The following is a 17800-nucleotide window of genomic DNA, read 5'->3' on the forward strand; positions in this document are numbered from 1 at the left end:
TAAACTTGCAAATTAAAGAGGGGATAGCCCCAAGGGCACCACAAGTAAAGAATGGCTTATCTTGGAAGAGAAAAAGTTAGAGCATCTGAACATTACTTTTTGAGAAAGACTTAATCTGATTTACTCATTGGTTTTTATCCGATGAAATTAAAAAATAATAGCCTTATCTTTACATCTATGTGTAGAAATAGAACCGTCGGTTTCAGACACACACCTACATAGAGACAAGAGATGGAGTCGCAACATTTTGGGCATGAACATCCCCCGGCTTTCAAGGAAAAGCAAAGCAATCAAAGCGAAGAAGCCGCTAGCTGCTCAAGGTGTGGGGAGATGGTATCGGGTTCAAGTTTTAGCTGCGTGGAGTGTGGCTTTTTACCTCCATAAGAATTGTGCTGAGGCACCGTTGGAGATTAATCACCCTTTTCATCGCAAGCACCCTCTTGTTCTTATGCCAACCCCACCTTACGGTCCGAGGGCAAGTTGTTTTTGTGACTTTTGCGGCAGAACTTGTAAGATGTTTGTTTATCATTGCTCTTGTGGATTAGATTTTCACATCAAATGTGCTTTATTTTCATGCACAATCGCTGAAAAAAATTTTGGAGAGCTTGAACACACAGTCCAACCGTGGATTTCCATTGATGAACAAAATGAAGAACTTGAGAGCGCTAATTGCTTCGGGTGTTGGAACCCGTTACTAGAATCTACATACTTTTCTCTTGATTGTGGGTTTAACCTACATAAAAAATGTGTTGAACTGTCTCCTGAAATCAACCACTTTTCCCACCAAGAATATCCTCTTGTTCTACAGTGTAATGGTGAACGTTTCTCTTGCTATATGTGTCAAAAACCACAACCATTTGGTTTTGTTTATTTTTGTTCACCATGCAAGTTTGCCCTCCATATTAAATGTGCTGAGATACATTCTGAAATCAATCACCTCTCTCACCGCAAACACCCTCTTTTTCAATTTAATAGTGAAAATCTCCCTTGCAAGATGTGCCTAGAAACCAGTGGAAAATTTGTTTATTGTTGTTCATCTTGCAAGTTTGCCCTACACATTGAATGTGTGTCACCACCACCAACTATTAAAGAGAAAAATCATCAACACCCATTGACCTTAATTTGGAGACCAGTCCTTTTCATTTGTGATGCATGTGGCCTTGCGGAAAATGTTGCATATATATGTTCTACTTGCAATATTGTAATCCACAAAACATGCATTTTTTTGCCACGCATCATCAAAGCAGTGTTGCATGACCACCCTATTTCCCACACCTATTTCCTTCATCAACATGAGTTTAAAAGTTGGGATTGTAGAATTGCCATGACAATGTGAATACAGAGCACGGGAGTTATTGTTGTTTGGATTGCAAGTTTGTTGTTCTTGTGAATTGTATTATAAACAGAGAAAGATGGTATCATATAGTTGAACCAGAAAAAAAAGATGAGAACCACTTATTATTGACTGATATATCTGCTGATTCCATCACTCGTGTTATTGAGAGGAATGAAGCTGGAGAAGCCACAAAGATAAAACACTTCAGCTATGATCATGACTTAATATTAAGCAAGATGATCATTGAAGATTATAAATGTTGTGATGGGTGCATGTTGCCAATCTCAACTTCCTTTTACTATTGTTTACAATGTGATTTCTTTCTTCATAAAACATGTGCTGAATTGCTTTAGAAGACACGACTTTGGTTTCACTTGTGCCAAGGCATTGTCACCCTCATTGCAAACAACGTTTTCATATGTGAAATCTGTAAATGCGTGTACAGTGGCTTTTCCTATAATTGTCATAGATGTGAGAGTTTTTGCTGCCTTCGTTGTTCAATTCCTGATATTTTCACTTGTGATGGACACGAACACACCCTCTTATTTTACTACAGTTATGAATGATCGTGCAATGCTTGTGGTAAATATATGGACCAAGGATACTGTTGTAAGATTTGCAATTTTGCTTTAGATAGCTTTTGTGTAACCTTACCGCAAGTAGTTCAGTACAAACATGATGAATATCTTCTTGCACTCACTTATCATGATAGCAATGATTATTCAGGAAATCACTATTGTGATATCTATGAAGAAAAAATAAATCCAAAACAGTGGTTTTATCATTGTATAATTTGCAACACTCTGTTCACTCTCAATGTGTTATCGGAAGATATCCATTTATCAAACTCGGGAGCATCTGTCAAATTGGAGATCATCAACACCCTCTCATGTTTGTCAAAAAAATTCATCAATATCCTGAATGCCTTAAATGTAATAAGCCTTGTCAAGATTTGACTATCGAGTGTGTAGAGTCTGAATGTAACTTTATTGTTCATCGGGATTGTTATAACCTTCTCACCTGAGTTAGGAGTTTCATTCCTCCATAAAAAGTCATACCGAATGTTATTGTATAAAAAGAATCCGCATATTTCACTTAAATGTAATTATAAGTTTATTTGAAAATTACGTTCTAATGAAATTGTTTTATACCATTTTTTTTTTGAAATGTGCACTATCTCATAGTTAGATTTACACTTAAATTACTATTATACAAGATCTTGTTAGAGATTTAATTTTAATTAATGTAGCTCATTTTGCTATGTTCATGCTCCATTGCTTTAATGTTAATTAGTAACTTTTTTTAATAGAAAAATAAATTTAAAAGGTACTTCAATATTCAAAATTGCCTTAAGAGAATCAATTATTAAAAGGTCAAAATATTGCAGGTAATTAAGCACTAAACATCCTTATTTCTTGTAGCAATTAGAAAAGTTTCATGAACAAAATTGTTACCGCTTGTACACAATAATAGTCACATGTTGAAAATAATTTATTTGTGTGTATATATATATATAAAGTGTATCATTTGTTAGAGTTGGATGTTTTAATAATGAATTCACGATAGTCTTAGTACCAGAGTGTCAAGTAGAAGATTTTGAAGGGGCTTTTACCTAATGTATATGCATGCACTCAAGCGACTAGGACCGAAAGGAAATCAAAGGACAAACATGTTTATATAGATAGAATAGTGCTTATCCCAAAATCAAAATATACATCCCACCAATTTATGTAGGACTTTTGTCCTACCAAGTTTTAATCAAGTCAATTTAGCAGAATTCCATGGCCCATCCTTACCATTTTTACCTTAAACGAATCAACGAAAAAGTTTTTTTTTTTTTTTTTTTGTCTTTTGGTTCTTTTTCGATCGTTCAAGGTTGCAGCAGCAAGCCATCGATAAAGCAACAAAAAACCAAGGGAATTGATCCTAAACTTGCAAAGTAATTAATGTAATGTAAAGGTTTTTTTTTTTTTTAATTCAGAATATATTCATAACAGAGGAAACAATGGTTCTCCTCTGGCTGGGGTAATGTAAAGTTTTGATTCTAAACTTGGAAATCAAATCTGTCTCTTAAAGAGAGGAGATGGGTACCACCAAGTGCAAGAGCTTGGTGGTGAAAGAATGGCATATCTTGGAAGAGGAAAAATTAGAGCATCTAAACGTTGCTTTTGTTGCATTCTCTCTACTAAGAATAATAGAATCAACTTTAAATTTAGAAGATTAATCAGCAAGATAAGTAAAGAGAAACAAAGCATATTCTTTTCTATTTCCCTTTGTTTCTTTGTTCTTTTATGTTTATCTTTTTCGTTTCCCATGTTTTTCAACTTTAAGGTGATTAATCCAGTTTTCTCTATATAATTACCTGTAACATTAATTAGTCTTTGTTTTTAATACTAATGTGTACATTGCTAATATATTGGATTTTAAATGGAGAGGTTTCAGGGTAAGTTTTTATATTATACAAAATTTAAAATTTTCGAGAGCACGTGCTTGAAGTCATTCTATCCAAAATATGAAAGATAAAAAAGTCCTTCTATGAATATATTGTGATGATAAAACCATAGTCTTCTGCTATCTTAGACACAAATTCAAACTTTTGAGAGTTAATCAAAGAAAAAAAAAAAGAGAGATGGAGTCACAACATTTGCATTCACATCCGTTGGTGTTCAATGAAGAGCAGAGCAATCAAGCAATTGCTCAAGATGCGGGGAGTTGGTGTCCGATCCAAACTTTAAATGCGTGGAATGTGGGTTTTGCCTCCACAAGAAATGTGCTGAGACACCCTCAAAGATTGATCACCCTTTTCATCACAGTCACCCTCTTATTCTTTTACCAAAGTCATCATATAAGAGAGAAACTCCCAACGAAAAATAAAAGAGGATGTCATGATTCTAGGGAGTCATGAATCCCATATAGAATATATACTAAAGTGATATTGAGAATATAAGAATTCACATCACCTTCAACTTATAAGATGTTTTTTGGTGGAACAAAACACTCACTCAAGGGTTGATATTTGATTTTTGCAGTTGATTTAGAGTTATAATGTGATAATCAATTTTTTTAAAATAAATAAAGTAGGATTTTATTTTTAATTTGATTTAGGGTTATAATGTGATAACCAATAAAAATGGCAAAAGTAACTAACTAAGATCAATTTAATATCAAATTAAAATTCTAACAGAAATTATGACAAATTTTTTTCAAAATTTTTTCAACATTAATACTATCCCACAGTTACAATTTAAGGAAGAATTATTTATCACAATTGGTGGTCAAATGGACTAGTTGCCCAACCCATGACAGCACTCTTTTTTTCTCTCTCTTGTTCTCAAAAAAAAAAAATGAAAATCTTCACATCAAATTTTTTACTCCTTCTCTCTCTTAGGGTTTCAGCAACACATTTTCTTAAGAAATCAATAAGATTTTAGTTTGGATGCGTATAGGAGAACCAAAAAAAAAAAGTGAACAAGGTTTGGAAAAAAGTGAAATATTTTAGCTTGTAATTTTAATAGAAGAAGAAGAAGATGGAGTTAGAGAGAGATAAAAAATAGCAAAACAATAAAATAACATTATGGGGGAGTTGAAGAAAGAAAAAAAGAGATTTATTTGTTTTTTATTTAATTAATTATTAACAACTTTTCAATATTTAAATTTAAGTTCTTAAACATTTTTAATTATATCTCAGTAATAAAGTAACAACATTTAATGAGCTGACAGTATATAGCTTCATATAAATCCTTTTTTAACACTAATATTTACCTTGCCTATATGTTGGATTTTAAATTGAGCGGTGGGTTAAAAAGGGTAAGATATTTTTTACGGCAAGTTACTTTAACCAACTCTTGCTATTTTAATTCTCCTATTTCGCATGAATGAGGAACCCCGAAACGTCGTCGTGTGTAAATTGATAATTCAAGCCCAAAATGTATAGGCTGGGTTAGATCCACATGCTCAGCCCGTTTTACCTAAAGCTTTGGGTAAGGGCTTTGGGTAATTAACTTATTATTTTCTCAAAGTAATAATTTACTTTTATTTAAATTTAATTTAATTCCAAAGTAATGTATACTTAAAAGATTAAGATATTAATTTAAAGATATTTTATTAATTACCTTTTAGAAGTTGAAGCTTATTAAATAAGGTCTTACCATCAACTCTTTTATTTTTAACACCAATGAACGGTTTGATTCTAAACTTATAAATTAATTTAAATTTTGATTCTAAACTTGCAAATTAAAGAGGGAATGGCCGAAGGGCACCACCAAGTAAAGAATGGCATATCTTAGAAGAGTAAAAGTTAGAGCATCTGAACATTACTCTTTGAGAAGGAAAGAATCTATGCCCTCATTTTGACTTAATTAAAATTTTCAGCTGTCAATATTGTTGCTTTATCCCTACTCAAAATTTTCGGCTATCAAACTGAACATTTGGTATGATATACGAATTAGTTTTGGCACTTTTAAATATTATTAATTAGTATTAATTATCCTCAAAGTCACTTAATTTGATTTACTCATTGTTTTTTATTGTCTGAAATTATAAAACAATAGCCTTATCTTTACATCTATATATAGAAATAGAAACGTCGGTTTTTGGCTATTTCACACACGCTTACATAGAGACAAGAGAGAAAAGAGATGGAGTCACAACATTTTGGGCATGCCCATGCCCTGGCTTTCAATGAAAAGCAAAGCAATCAAAGCGAAGAAGCTAGCTGCTCAAGGTGTGGGGAGGTGGTATCGAGTCCAAGTTTTAGCTGCGTGGAGTGTGGGTTTTACCTTCATAAGAATTGTGCTGAGGCGCCCTCAGAAATTAATCACCCTCTTCACCGTAAGCACCCTCTTGTTCTTTTTCCAAACCCACCTGAATCCGAAGAATACGCTGATGGATATATTTGTGATTTTTGCGACAAAATTGGTAAGATGTTTGTTTATCATTGCTCTTGTGGATTGGATTTTCACATCAAATGTGCTTTATTTTCTTGCAACATTGCTGAAAAATTTTTTGGAGAGCTTGAACACATAGCCCATCCATGGATTTCCACTGATGAACAAAATGAAGAACTTGAGAGTGCTGAGTGCTTCGGGTGTTGGAATCCGTTGTTAGAATCTACATACTTTTCTTTTGACTGTGGGTTTAACCTACATAAAAAATGTGTTGAACTATCTCCTGAAATCAATAACTTTTCTCACCAAAAGCATCCTCTTGTTCTACAGTTTAATGGTGAACGTTTCTCTTGCAATATGTGCCAAAAACCACAACGTCGTGGTTTTGTTTATTGTTGTTCATCATGCAAGTTTGCCCTTCATATTAAATGTGCTGAGTTACTTTCTGAAATCAATCACCCCTGTCATCGCAAACACCCTCTTATTCTTCAATTTAATACTGAAAATCTCCCTTGCAAGATATGCCTAGAAACCAGTCAGAAATTTGTCTATTGTTGTTCATCTTGCAAGTTTGCCCTTCACATTGAATGTGTGTCACCACCTCCAACTATTAAAGAGGAAAGTCATCAACACCCATTCATCTTGTTTTGGAGACCAGTCTCGTTCATTTGTGATGCATGTGGCCTTGAGGGGAATTATGTTGCATATATATGTTCTACTTGCAGTATTATAGTCCATACAAAATGCATTTTTTTACCACGCATCATCAAAGCAGTGTTGCATCACCACCCTATTTCCCATACCTATTTCCTTCATCAACATGAGTGTAAAAGTTGGGATTGTAGAATTTGCCATGACAATGTGAATACAGAGCACGGAAGTTACTGTTGTTTGGATTGCAAGTTTATTGTTCATGTGAATTGTATTATAAAGAGAGAAAGATGGTATTATATAGTTGAGACAGAAAAAAAGGATGAAAAGCCCTTGTTGTTGACTGATATTGCTGTTGATTCCATCACTTGTGTTATTGAGAGGAATGAAGCTGGAGAAGCCACGAAGGTAAAACATTTCAGTCATGATCATGACTTAGTGTTAAGCAAGATTATCATTGAAGATTATAAATGTTGTGACGGATGCATGTTGTCCATCTCAACTTCGTTTTACTCTTGTTCACAATGTGATTTTTTTCTCCATAAAACATGTGCTGAATTGCCTCGGAAGACAAGACTTTGGTATCACTTGTGCCAGAACGTTGTCACCCTTATTGCAAACAACGTTTACGAATGCGAGATCTGTGCGTACGTGCGTAGTGGCTTTTCCTATAATTGTGAGAAATGTAAGGAATCTTTTTGCCTTAGTTGTTCAACTCCTGATACTTTCATTTCTGATGGACACGAACACACCCTTTTTTTCTACTACGATTATCAAGGATCATGCAGTTCTTGTGGCGTGCATTTAGAACAAGGATACCATTGTAAGCGGTGCAATTTTGCTTTGGACTACGGTTGTCTAACTTTACCGCAAGCAATTTGGCACAAGTGTGATGAACATTTTCTTACACTCACGTATCATGACAGTAATGATTATTCAGAATATCTTTACTGTGATGTTTGTGAAGAAATAAGAAATTCGGAACACTGGTTTTATCATTGTATAATTTGCAACACTTTTGTCCATCTTCAATGTGGTCTTGGAAAATATCCATTTATCAAACTTGGGAGCATCTATCAAGTTGAAGATCATCAACACCCTCTGAAGTTTGTCGAGAAGATTTATTATTATCCTGAATGTCTTAAATGTGCTGAGCCCTGTCAAAATTTGGCTCTTGAGTGTGTAGAGTCTGGATGCAATTTTATTGCTCATTGGGATTGTATAAAACCTTCTAGCCTAAGTTAGGAGAAGTCACACTGAGTTGGTCAAGAATAATGTCATTGTGTTTGTTTCTCTAAAAAGAGTGTACATGTTTCACTGGAGTGTACTTGTAAGTTCATTTGAAAATTAGGTTCTTGTGAAATTGTTCTATCTCATTCTTTTTCTTTTCTTTTTTTGAAAATGTGTTCTATCACGCATTTAGATTTACATCAAATTAGTATTATATAAGTTCCACTATCGGAAGATCTTGTTAGAGATTTCTTTTTGATTAACATGGCTACTTTAGCTATTTAATTAATTTCATGCTTCATTACTTTAATGTTAATTAGTAACTTTTTTAATAGAATATTTAATTTAAAAGGTACTTAAATACTCTAAATTGCCTCTTTTGCAAAAGAGAATCAAAGGGTCAAAATATTACAGGTAATTAAGCACTAAAAATCCTTATTTCTCGTAATGATTCTAAAATCATTGATTGCCCATAATTTGCAATACTACAATTCATTGATGGTATTAGACTTACTTGGAGAATTTGCTTTTAGAAGTTAGAAGACTAAAGCCTTAAGAAGTCAGAGGATCGAATGTAAAATGCCAGAGAATATCAAAGGCTTAGTAACAAGAGCCATGTGCAAGTCATGTGACTATTTAATGTAAATATTTTTTTTACTATTTTACCATTCCACTGTACAATAATTATGTAGTTAGCCTAGTCATTAGTCAGTTAGTTGAAACGGACTATTATAAATAGTTTACTGGTGATATTTTCTTCTTTTCAACGAAGAATGAAAACACTTCTTCTTCACCATCGTTTTGCTCTCTCTGCACCTGTTCTCTTGATTTCAACATGGTATCAGAGCGAGTAATCTTGCTATGAATGTTTTTCCTGATTTAGGCAAGTATTTTCTTCTTCTTGCTTCTTAAATCAGTACAAATTTATCGTTTGAGTTCTTGATTTTTTTTTGGGAGAATTTCTTGTTTCTTGAGATTTTGGTACAAATGACGAACACTAGAACAAATTTCTCTTCTTCATCTGAAGATTTGCAAGTGGCAAATCAATTAGGCTCGAAGACTAGTGTTTCACCAACTGAGAACCCTCAATTACCGTATTATCTGCATCATAGCAATCATCTTGGATCACTAGTGATAAACCCTAAGCTGACAACAAATAATTACGTGCCATGGTGTAGATCATTCCTACTTGCCCTTTCTGTTAGGAATAAAGTTGAATTTGTTAATGAAAATATCCTTAAACCAGAACTTGTGGATCCTTTGTTTGAGTCATGGAATAGGTGTAATGACTTGATTGTGGCTTGGTTGTTAGACTCTGTAACAGCACCTATAGACTCAACAATTTTCTATATGGATAATGCGATGAAAATTTGGAATACACTGAAACAGAACTTTGCACAGCCAGATGATACTAGGGTGTGCAACTTACAGTACATTTAAGCAATATAACACATGGCAGTAGATCGTGGATACTTACTTCATTGAGCTGAAGGGTGTTTGGGAAGAAATGAGGAATTTTAGACCATTACCACGTTGCGAATGTGGTAAATGCAACCCAAATTGTTTCAAGAAATACACTGAACAGTACCAAAAAGACATGACATTCAAGTTTTTGAATGGTTTAAATGATTCATTTTTTGGGATCAGGTCTCAAATCATATTAATAGATCCAATACCTTCCCTGGATAAGGTCTATAGCTTGGTGTTAAGGGAGGAAACTCAAAGGAATTTACTGATACAAGGGTAATCAGTTTTGGAATCTACAGCAGCCATGGCCACTATGTTTGAAGGAAAAAGGAAATTAAAAAGGGATGTCATTTGTTCTCACTGTAACAAAAAGGGACATGTCAAGGAAAGGTGTTTTAGATTGATAGGTTTTTCATATGATTTTAAATTTACAAAAGGAGAAGGAAGTGGATTCAAGAAAGGAAAATCTGTTATGAATCAAGTTTCTACTGGTAATAATGTTGATACAGAAGACTTGCAGCAAAATCATGAAAATGGCACTGAAGTTCTTGGTTTTGACTCACAGTTGTCTATGATAAAGTAGCAAATTCATAAGCTGGTGGATCTTCTCAATGGGAGTGGTATGAATGTCAATGATGATAAAAGTCCTTCATCAATTCCTTCTTCAAGCAACCACCAAGCGAAACATTCTTTGATCAACTCATCTTTTGCAGGTATCATATCTGGAATTTCATGTTTTAATGCTACAAATAACCTTCCTGCTAGATATAAAAATGTGAATCCTTTCATGATTAAACAAAGTTCCTGGATCATAGACACATGGGCAATAGATCATGTGTGTTGTACTTTAGATAAATTTATTTCTGTCAAGCCTGTTGTTAATAGATATGTTCAGCTCCCAAACAATACTAAAGCCATTGTTTCTCATATTGGCATAGTTAAAATAACTCTTTTGCTTACCTTGTCAAATGTGTTGTATGTACCCACTCTCAAATTTAACTTGATATCAGTTTCTCAGCTCATTGATTCTACATCAAATTCTGTGTTTTTCACTGATAAAATCTGCATTATTCAGGACCTTGCCTCATGGACAGTGACTGGTGTAGTTAGAGTTTACTCATGCCTTTATCTCATGCAAGATAGCAAGGATGAAAAAGATTTATCAAAGTTCAGAATGGAAAAACTTGTTGATTTTTCAGTTGTATCTTCTTTTACTTCTTGTAATTCTTTTTCAAACAAGCCTTGTGTTTCAGCTCTAAGGTCTTTTGACCTATGGCATTTTAGATTAGGGCATCCTCCTATAAAAAGGATACATGTGTTAAATAAACAAGTTTCAGATATTCACTGCTCAAATGATTTGCTTTGTGAAATATGTCCCCTTGCTAAACAGAAAAAACTTCCATTTCCTGTTCATATTCAAAGTTCAAAGAATGTTTTTGATCTTATACATGTTGACATATGGGGACCTTATAAAATACCTACATTGTCTGATCAACGATATTTTCTCACTGTAGTTGATGATTTTACTCGTTTTACTTGGGTTTTCTTGATGGAAATATAAATCTGATGTATCAAGCATCATTCCTGCTTTTCAAAATTTTGTTAAAATTCAGTTTCAAACATCAATCAAAATTATAAGATCAGATAATGGATTAGAGTTTAAATTTCCTGATTTCTATGCAAAAACAGGTATTATTCATCATTTGTCTTGTAATGAAACTCTTGAACAAAATGGTTTGGTGGAAAGAAAACATCAACACATTTTGACAGTAGCTAGGTCCTTGTTGCATCAGTCACATTTACCTATGTCATTTTGGGGTGATTCTGTTATGACAGCAGTTCATATTATTAATTGAATGCCTACTAGACTTCTCTCCAATAAAACACCATTTGAGCTATTGTATCATGCTTTACCTACCTATGATCATTTTAGAGTTTTTGGCTGTTTGTGTTTTGCATCCACTTTATCTCAACACAGAAAGAAATTTGATAAAAGAACTAGTAAATGTGTGTTTTTGGGGTATCCAAATGGTGTTAAAGGGTACAAAGTTTATGATATTGATGCTCATAAAGTGTTAGTGTCCAGGAATGTTGTTTTTCATGAAAATGTTTTTCCTTCTTCTTTGTCCAAAGGTTATAGCAGTGATGTTCCTACATTTTATCAAACACCTGGTGTACTTGCTTCTATATTTGATCATTTCCAAGTTAGTTCTAATGTTTTGCCCAATTCTGACCCTTCACTTGTTAGTTCTCAGTCAGGTGAGCATGACATTTATTCAGAAAATCATTTGTCATCAAATTCCATTGATTCCACTCAAAATTTTCCTATTGACTTTGTTGATCATGTTCCAAATTTTAGTAACCATGCTACACCTAGTTCTGTGTCTGTTCAACCTGATGTCAATTCTTTACCTAGGAGAAGTTCTCGAGCCAGACATGTTCCTAAATATTTAGAAGCCTACCATATTGATATTCCTTCAAGCTCAAACAATGTAACTTCATATCCTATAACAGATTACTTGTCTGCTCATAAACTGTCTTCAACTCATGAGTCCTTTACCTTGGCCTTATCTCAAATTCATGAACCTACTTCCTATCATCAAGCTATTCAACATTCTCATTGGAAAGATGCAATGACACTTGAATTGAAAGCCTTAAAAGACAACAAAACATGGTCTGTAGTACCCTTGCCTTCACATTGTCACACTATAAGCTGTAAATGGGTATATAAAGTGAAGATGAAAGCTGATAGTACTGTGGAAAGATATAAGGCACATTTAGTAGCAAAAGGTTATAGCCAAGTTGAAGGTTTTGATTACCAAGAAACGTTTAGCCCTGTTGCTAAACAAACTACAGTTAGAGTTTTTCTAGCTATTGCAGCAGCACAAAGGTGGTGTTTAAGGCAGCTGGACCTAAATAATGCTTTTCTTCATGGTGACCTTGAGGAGAAAGTTTATATGGAGATTTCACTAGGTTATACAGTTCAGGGGGAGTATTCATCTGATACAAAACTTGCTTGCAAGCTTCACAAGTCTTTATATGGGCTCAAACAAGCTTCTAGGCAAGGGAATGCAAAGTTTACAGCTTCTCTCATCAGGTATGGTTTTAAGCAATCTTTGTCAGACTATTCTCTATTTACTATGTCTATTGGAGATGGAAATTTTGCTGCATTGCTGGTGTATGTAGACGATATTGTGATTGGTAGTACATCTGATCAGTTAGTTGATAGCATTAAAGAGTACTTAAGTACACAATTCAAGTTAAAAGATTTAGGTACAGTTAAGTATTTCTTAGGGTTCGAAATTGCTAGATCTCCTGAAGGAATATCTGTTTGTCAACGCAAGTATGCTTTGGATATGCTTGAAGAATATGGTCTATTAGGTGCTAAACCAGTGTCAACCCCTATGGATTATAATTACAAGTTGTAAAAATCCATTGAAGATTACCAATTAAAAGATCCTACTGTTTACAAACAATTGGTTGGAAAGTTATTGTATTTGACATTTACAAGGCCAGATGTTTGTTATGTTGTTCAAGTGTTATCTCAGTTTATGGACAAACCTTCAAATGATCATTTGGCTGCAGCATTCAGAGTTTTAAGATACTTGAAAAAGGCACCAGGACAAGGACTTCTACTGCATTCACAGTCAAACTTGCAAATTCAAGCTTATTCTGATAGTGATTGGGCAGGTTGTCCAAATACTAGAAAATTTGTCACTGGATATGCTTTATTTCTTGGAAACTCAATGGTTAGTTGGAAGGCTAAAAGCAATATGTAGTTGCTAAAAGTTCAGCTGAGGCTGAATATCGTTCCATGGGAGCAACATCCTATGAGATAATATGGTTGAAATCCTTGTTGGCAGAGTTTGGAATTTGTCAGACAAATGTTGTTAAACTGTACTGTGACAGTCAATCTGCCATCTACATTAGCAAGAATCTTGTGTTTCATGAACGTACAAAACACATTGAGCTCAATTGTCACTTCATTAGAGAAAAAATAATTGCAGGTTTAATAGAACCAGTATATATCTCAACAGCAGATCAAGTTGCAGATATATTCACAAAGGCTTTACAGCCTAGGGATTTCTACAGATTACTTAGCAAGATGAATGTGTATGATATACACGGTTCATCTTGAGGGGGAGCATTAGACTTACTTGGAGAATTTGCTTAACTGGAGTTAAAAGTTAGAAGACTAAAGCCTTAAGAAGTTAGAGTATCGAATGCCAAATGCCAAAGTATATCAAAGGCTTAGTAACAAGAGCCATGTGCAAGTCAGGTGACTATTTAATGTAAATATTTTTTTACTATTTTACCATTCCACTGTACAGTAATTATGTAGTTAGCCTAGTCATTAGTTAGTTAGTTGAAACAGACTATTATAAATAGTTTATTAGTGATATTTTCTTCTTTTCAACGAAGAATGAAAGAACTTATTCTTCACCATCGTTTTGCTCTCTCTGCACCTGTTCTCTTAATTTCAACAGATGGCTAATAAAAAAACCTCCTTAAAATTTAGGTCTAAAAATTTTTTGTATGTTCAGTTAAATCAAGTAATTTATCTCACATATTTTGCTTAAAAAATAAGTTGAATAGATTAGAATGATAAACAAATATGATAAAAAAGAAAAAAAACAGCCCTTGGTTTTCATATTTGGTTAAATCGAGTAATTTACATTTTCATTTCAAAATATACTGAAATCTTATTCGAAATATATTTCAACTTTTTCTTTTTCTTTTTGAATGAATTGATATATATTTCAATATTATCCTATCATTATTTTTTTTAATTTTCCAATTACTGGTGAATAAAACAGAGAAATGATTAATTTATTCAACGTTTTGATAAAAAAAACAATTAATTGTAACTCAAATTTTCCTTTCCAAAAAGCAGAAACAAAGTTATTTTGTTCAGTACACAGACAATATACAAATAAATATAGAGGGAATTGATCCTAAACTTGCAAATTAATTAATGTAATGTAAAGGTTAGGTCTCTAAACTTACAAATCAAACCTCTCTCTTGAAGAGAGGGGATGGGTACCACCAAGTGCATGATCTTGGAAGGGGAAAAATTAGAGCATCTAAACGTTGCTTTTGTTGCCTTCTCTCTACTAAAAATAATATAATCAAACTTTAAATTTAGAAGATTATCTGAGATAAAAAGAAGGGAAACAAAGCATATTCCTTTCTCTTTCCCTTTTTTCTTTCTTCTTTACATGTTTTTTTTTTTTGTCATTTTTTCCAACTTGATTAATCCAGTTTTTTTTCCATATAATTACATGTAAAATTAATCAGTCTTCTTTTAATACCAATATGCGCATTGCTTATATTGGATTTTAAATTGAGAGGTGAGGGTAATTTTTATATTATATATAATTTGAAAATTTATAGGGTATGTACTTGAATTCTTTATGATTGAAGTCATTCTATGGAGAATAAAGGGCAACAGTAGTAAAGGAGTCCTTCTAAGTACATTTTGTGATAATAAAACCGTAGTCTTAGGCCCTCCTCAAAAGCATTCTTCTGCTATCCTGGCCACAAGCTCAAACTTCTGAGTGGACACAAAGCCCTAAAAGAAAGAGAGAGATGGAGTCAGAAGATTTTGAGCATTCACATGTATTGATGTCCAATGAAGAGCAGAGCAATCAAACGAAAGATGCTGATTGCTCAATTGCGGGGAGGTGGTGTCCGGTCCAAGCTTTAGTTGCGTGGAATGTGGGTTTTACCCCCACAAAAAATGCGCTGAGGCACCCTCGAAGATTGATCACCCTTTCCATCGCAACCACTCTCTTATTCTGCTATCAGAATCACCATACATATGAGCCTGTTTTTGCGGTTTCTACAATGAAAACTCAGAGGTTTTTTTATCATTGTTCTTGTCTATTAGACTTTCATATCAAATGTGCTTTGTTTTCTCTTAAAATTGCTGAAAAGAAACTTGGAAAGCTTCAACACATAGCCATAAAAAATCCATCAATCTCCACTGAATAGTAATAAGGATCTGGAAACTGCTGAATGTTTCGGATGTCAGGAACATTTATTAGTATCTATATACTTTTCTCTTGATTGTGGGTTTAACTTACATAAAAAATGTGATGAGTTGGCTGATGAAATTAGTCATCCCTTTCACAATAAATATCCTCTTGTTTTACAGTTTGATGGTGAAGGTTTCTCTTGCTATACTTGCCGATATACACAGTACAGGGATTCATTTATTGTTGTTCACCTTGTAATGTGCCGAGTTACCTTCTGAAATCAATCACCTCTGCCATCGTAGACATCCTTCCTTTCTAGTTTAATAGTGAAAATCTCCTTTGCAAGGCATGCAAAGAAACCCGACTCAAGGACTTTGTTTGTTGTTGTTCAACTTGCAAGTTCGCTTTTCACCATGATTGTGCATTCTCACCACCTATACTCAAAGATAAAAAGCACCAGCGCTCATTCATTCTGCTTCTGAAAGAAGTCTCATTCATTTGTAATGCATGTGCCACCGAAGGAAATTATGTTGCCTACGTATGTTTCAAATGCATGCTAATGGTTCATAGAAAATACGTTTCGTTGCCACTTATCATCAAATTCAAGTGGCATAAGCACCCCATTTTCCACAACTATTTTCTTTCTGAAGAAAATCTCAAGGAGTGCCAAATGTGCAATGAAGAGGTGAATACAGAGTACGGAAGTTACTCTTGTTCCGTTTGCAATTATATTTATCATGTGGATTGTGCAATAAAGAATAAAAGATGGTATGATGTAGTTGATAGCCAAAATGAAGATGAGGAACCTTATGATAATTTGCATTGTTGCCCAATATATCTATGGATTCCGTTGCTTGTGTTATCGAGAGAAACAAAGACCGAGAAGCCACAAAGATGAGCCATTTTAGTCATGTACATGACCTAACGTTAAGTGACAAGATCATGGAAAATGATACATTTTGTGATGGGTGCATGCTTTTCATCTCGATTCCGTTTTACTGTTGTTCACAATGCAATGTCTTTCTTCACAAAACTTGTGCTGGATTGCCAAAAAGGGAGCCATTTAGGTTTCATATTTGTTGCCAGCCACACATCCTTATATCAGATGGCATTTTCAAATGTACAGTATGTGAATACGAGTGCAGCGATTTCTCCTATAAATGTTACGGCTGCAAGAGGTATCTATGTGTTCGATGTGTAGCTCAAAATAATTGCAGAATTGAAGGACACCAACACACTCTCCTTTATTATTACTTCAGTAAAGGACAGTGCAATGCATGTGGTATTGATATATATGGAACAGTTCAGATGTAGTTGCAATTTTGTTTTGCATCGTACATGTGCTACATTACCATGAAAAGTTCGGCACAAGTGTGATGAGCATCTTCTTGCACTCACTTATCATGGTCAAAATGATCATTCTAAATGTGACTACTGCAACATATGTGAAAAATGAAAAAAATTCAAATCATTGATTTTATCATTGTGTAACCTGTGATACTTTTATTCATCTCAAATATACTCTTGAAAAACCTTCATTTATCAAATTTGAGAGTATCTATGAAGAAACAGATCATCCTCATCCTCATCCCAATAAAGCAAGCAATCAATTCAAAGCTGAGCATCAATAAAAAGTGCCATGTCCCATCTTGAAGTTGAAGTTTGTGGGGTGGGGTTTAACTATAAACCTTATTGAGCATTCATTTCAGTGTTTGTCACGTGAAATACATCTTCACAAGTCTGTATCTGTTAAAATGAGCATGACCCATTAAGTCAGTTCATTTTTCATTTAATATAGGGTGGGTTAAATCATGAAAATTTAGGTTCATATTTAAATCGGACTTAGATAAGTCAGTTCACTAAATCAGTGGGTTGGGATGGACTGGGACGAGCCAACCCTATAGGTTAAAAAATTAATAATTTTAATTAATTTAATAATTTAATATATTTAATTATATACAAGTAATAATTTAATTACCAATAATATTACTTATTTTATATATTTTAATGTGTTTAATCTTTACTTATCAAATTAATAAATTTAATTTATGAATGAAATTATAAAATAATTTTATTAATAAAAAATTTATTAACTAAATTATAAAAATAATTTAAAAAAAAAATAAGCTGATCCAACTCAACTTATGGACTAATAAAAGTGAACTGGGTTAGAAATTTTATAACTCATATAAAAATAAACTGACTCGACTCGACTTATATTTTTTTAATCCACAAATATTAAGACCGGGCTG

The 17800-nt window shown here is 33.6% G+C and overlaps 2 protein-coding genes across 2 annotated transcripts; both read left to right on the forward strand.

Moving 5' to 3' along the window:
- LOC108661655 lies at positions 192–1873 on the forward strand. Its single transcript, XM_018119280.1, has one exon. The coding sequence runs from the start codon at positions 254–256 to the stop codon at positions 1334–1336; it is 1083 nt and encodes a 360-aa protein (XP_017974769.1). The 5' UTR covers positions 192–253; the 3' UTR covers positions 1337–1873.
- Positions 5951–7733, forward strand: LOC18603172. The gene is made up of 2 exons (XM_007034987.2): positions 5951–7558; positions 7652–7733. Coding segments are annotated over exons 1-2 (1587 nt in total). The 5' UTR covers positions 5951–5973; the 3' UTR covers positions 7654–7733.

Source organism: Theobroma cacao, chromosome 4 (assembly GCF_000208745.1).
Source record: "Theobroma cacao cultivar B97-61/B2 chromosome 4, Criollo_cocoa_genome_V2, whole genome shotgun sequence".
NCBI lineage: Eukaryota > Viridiplantae > Streptophyta > Magnoliopsida > Malvales > Malvaceae > Theobroma > Theobroma cacao.

Excerpts from the sequence above, each read along its gene's own strand:
- LOC108661655 (XM_018119280.1), top strand. The coding sequence starts at position 254 with ATGAACATCCCCCGGCTTTCAAGGAAAAGCAAAGCAATCAAAGCGAAG.
- LOC18603172 (XM_007034987.2), top strand. The coding sequence starts at position 5,974 with ATGGAGTCACAACATTTTGGGCATGCCCATGCCCTGGCTTTCAATGAA.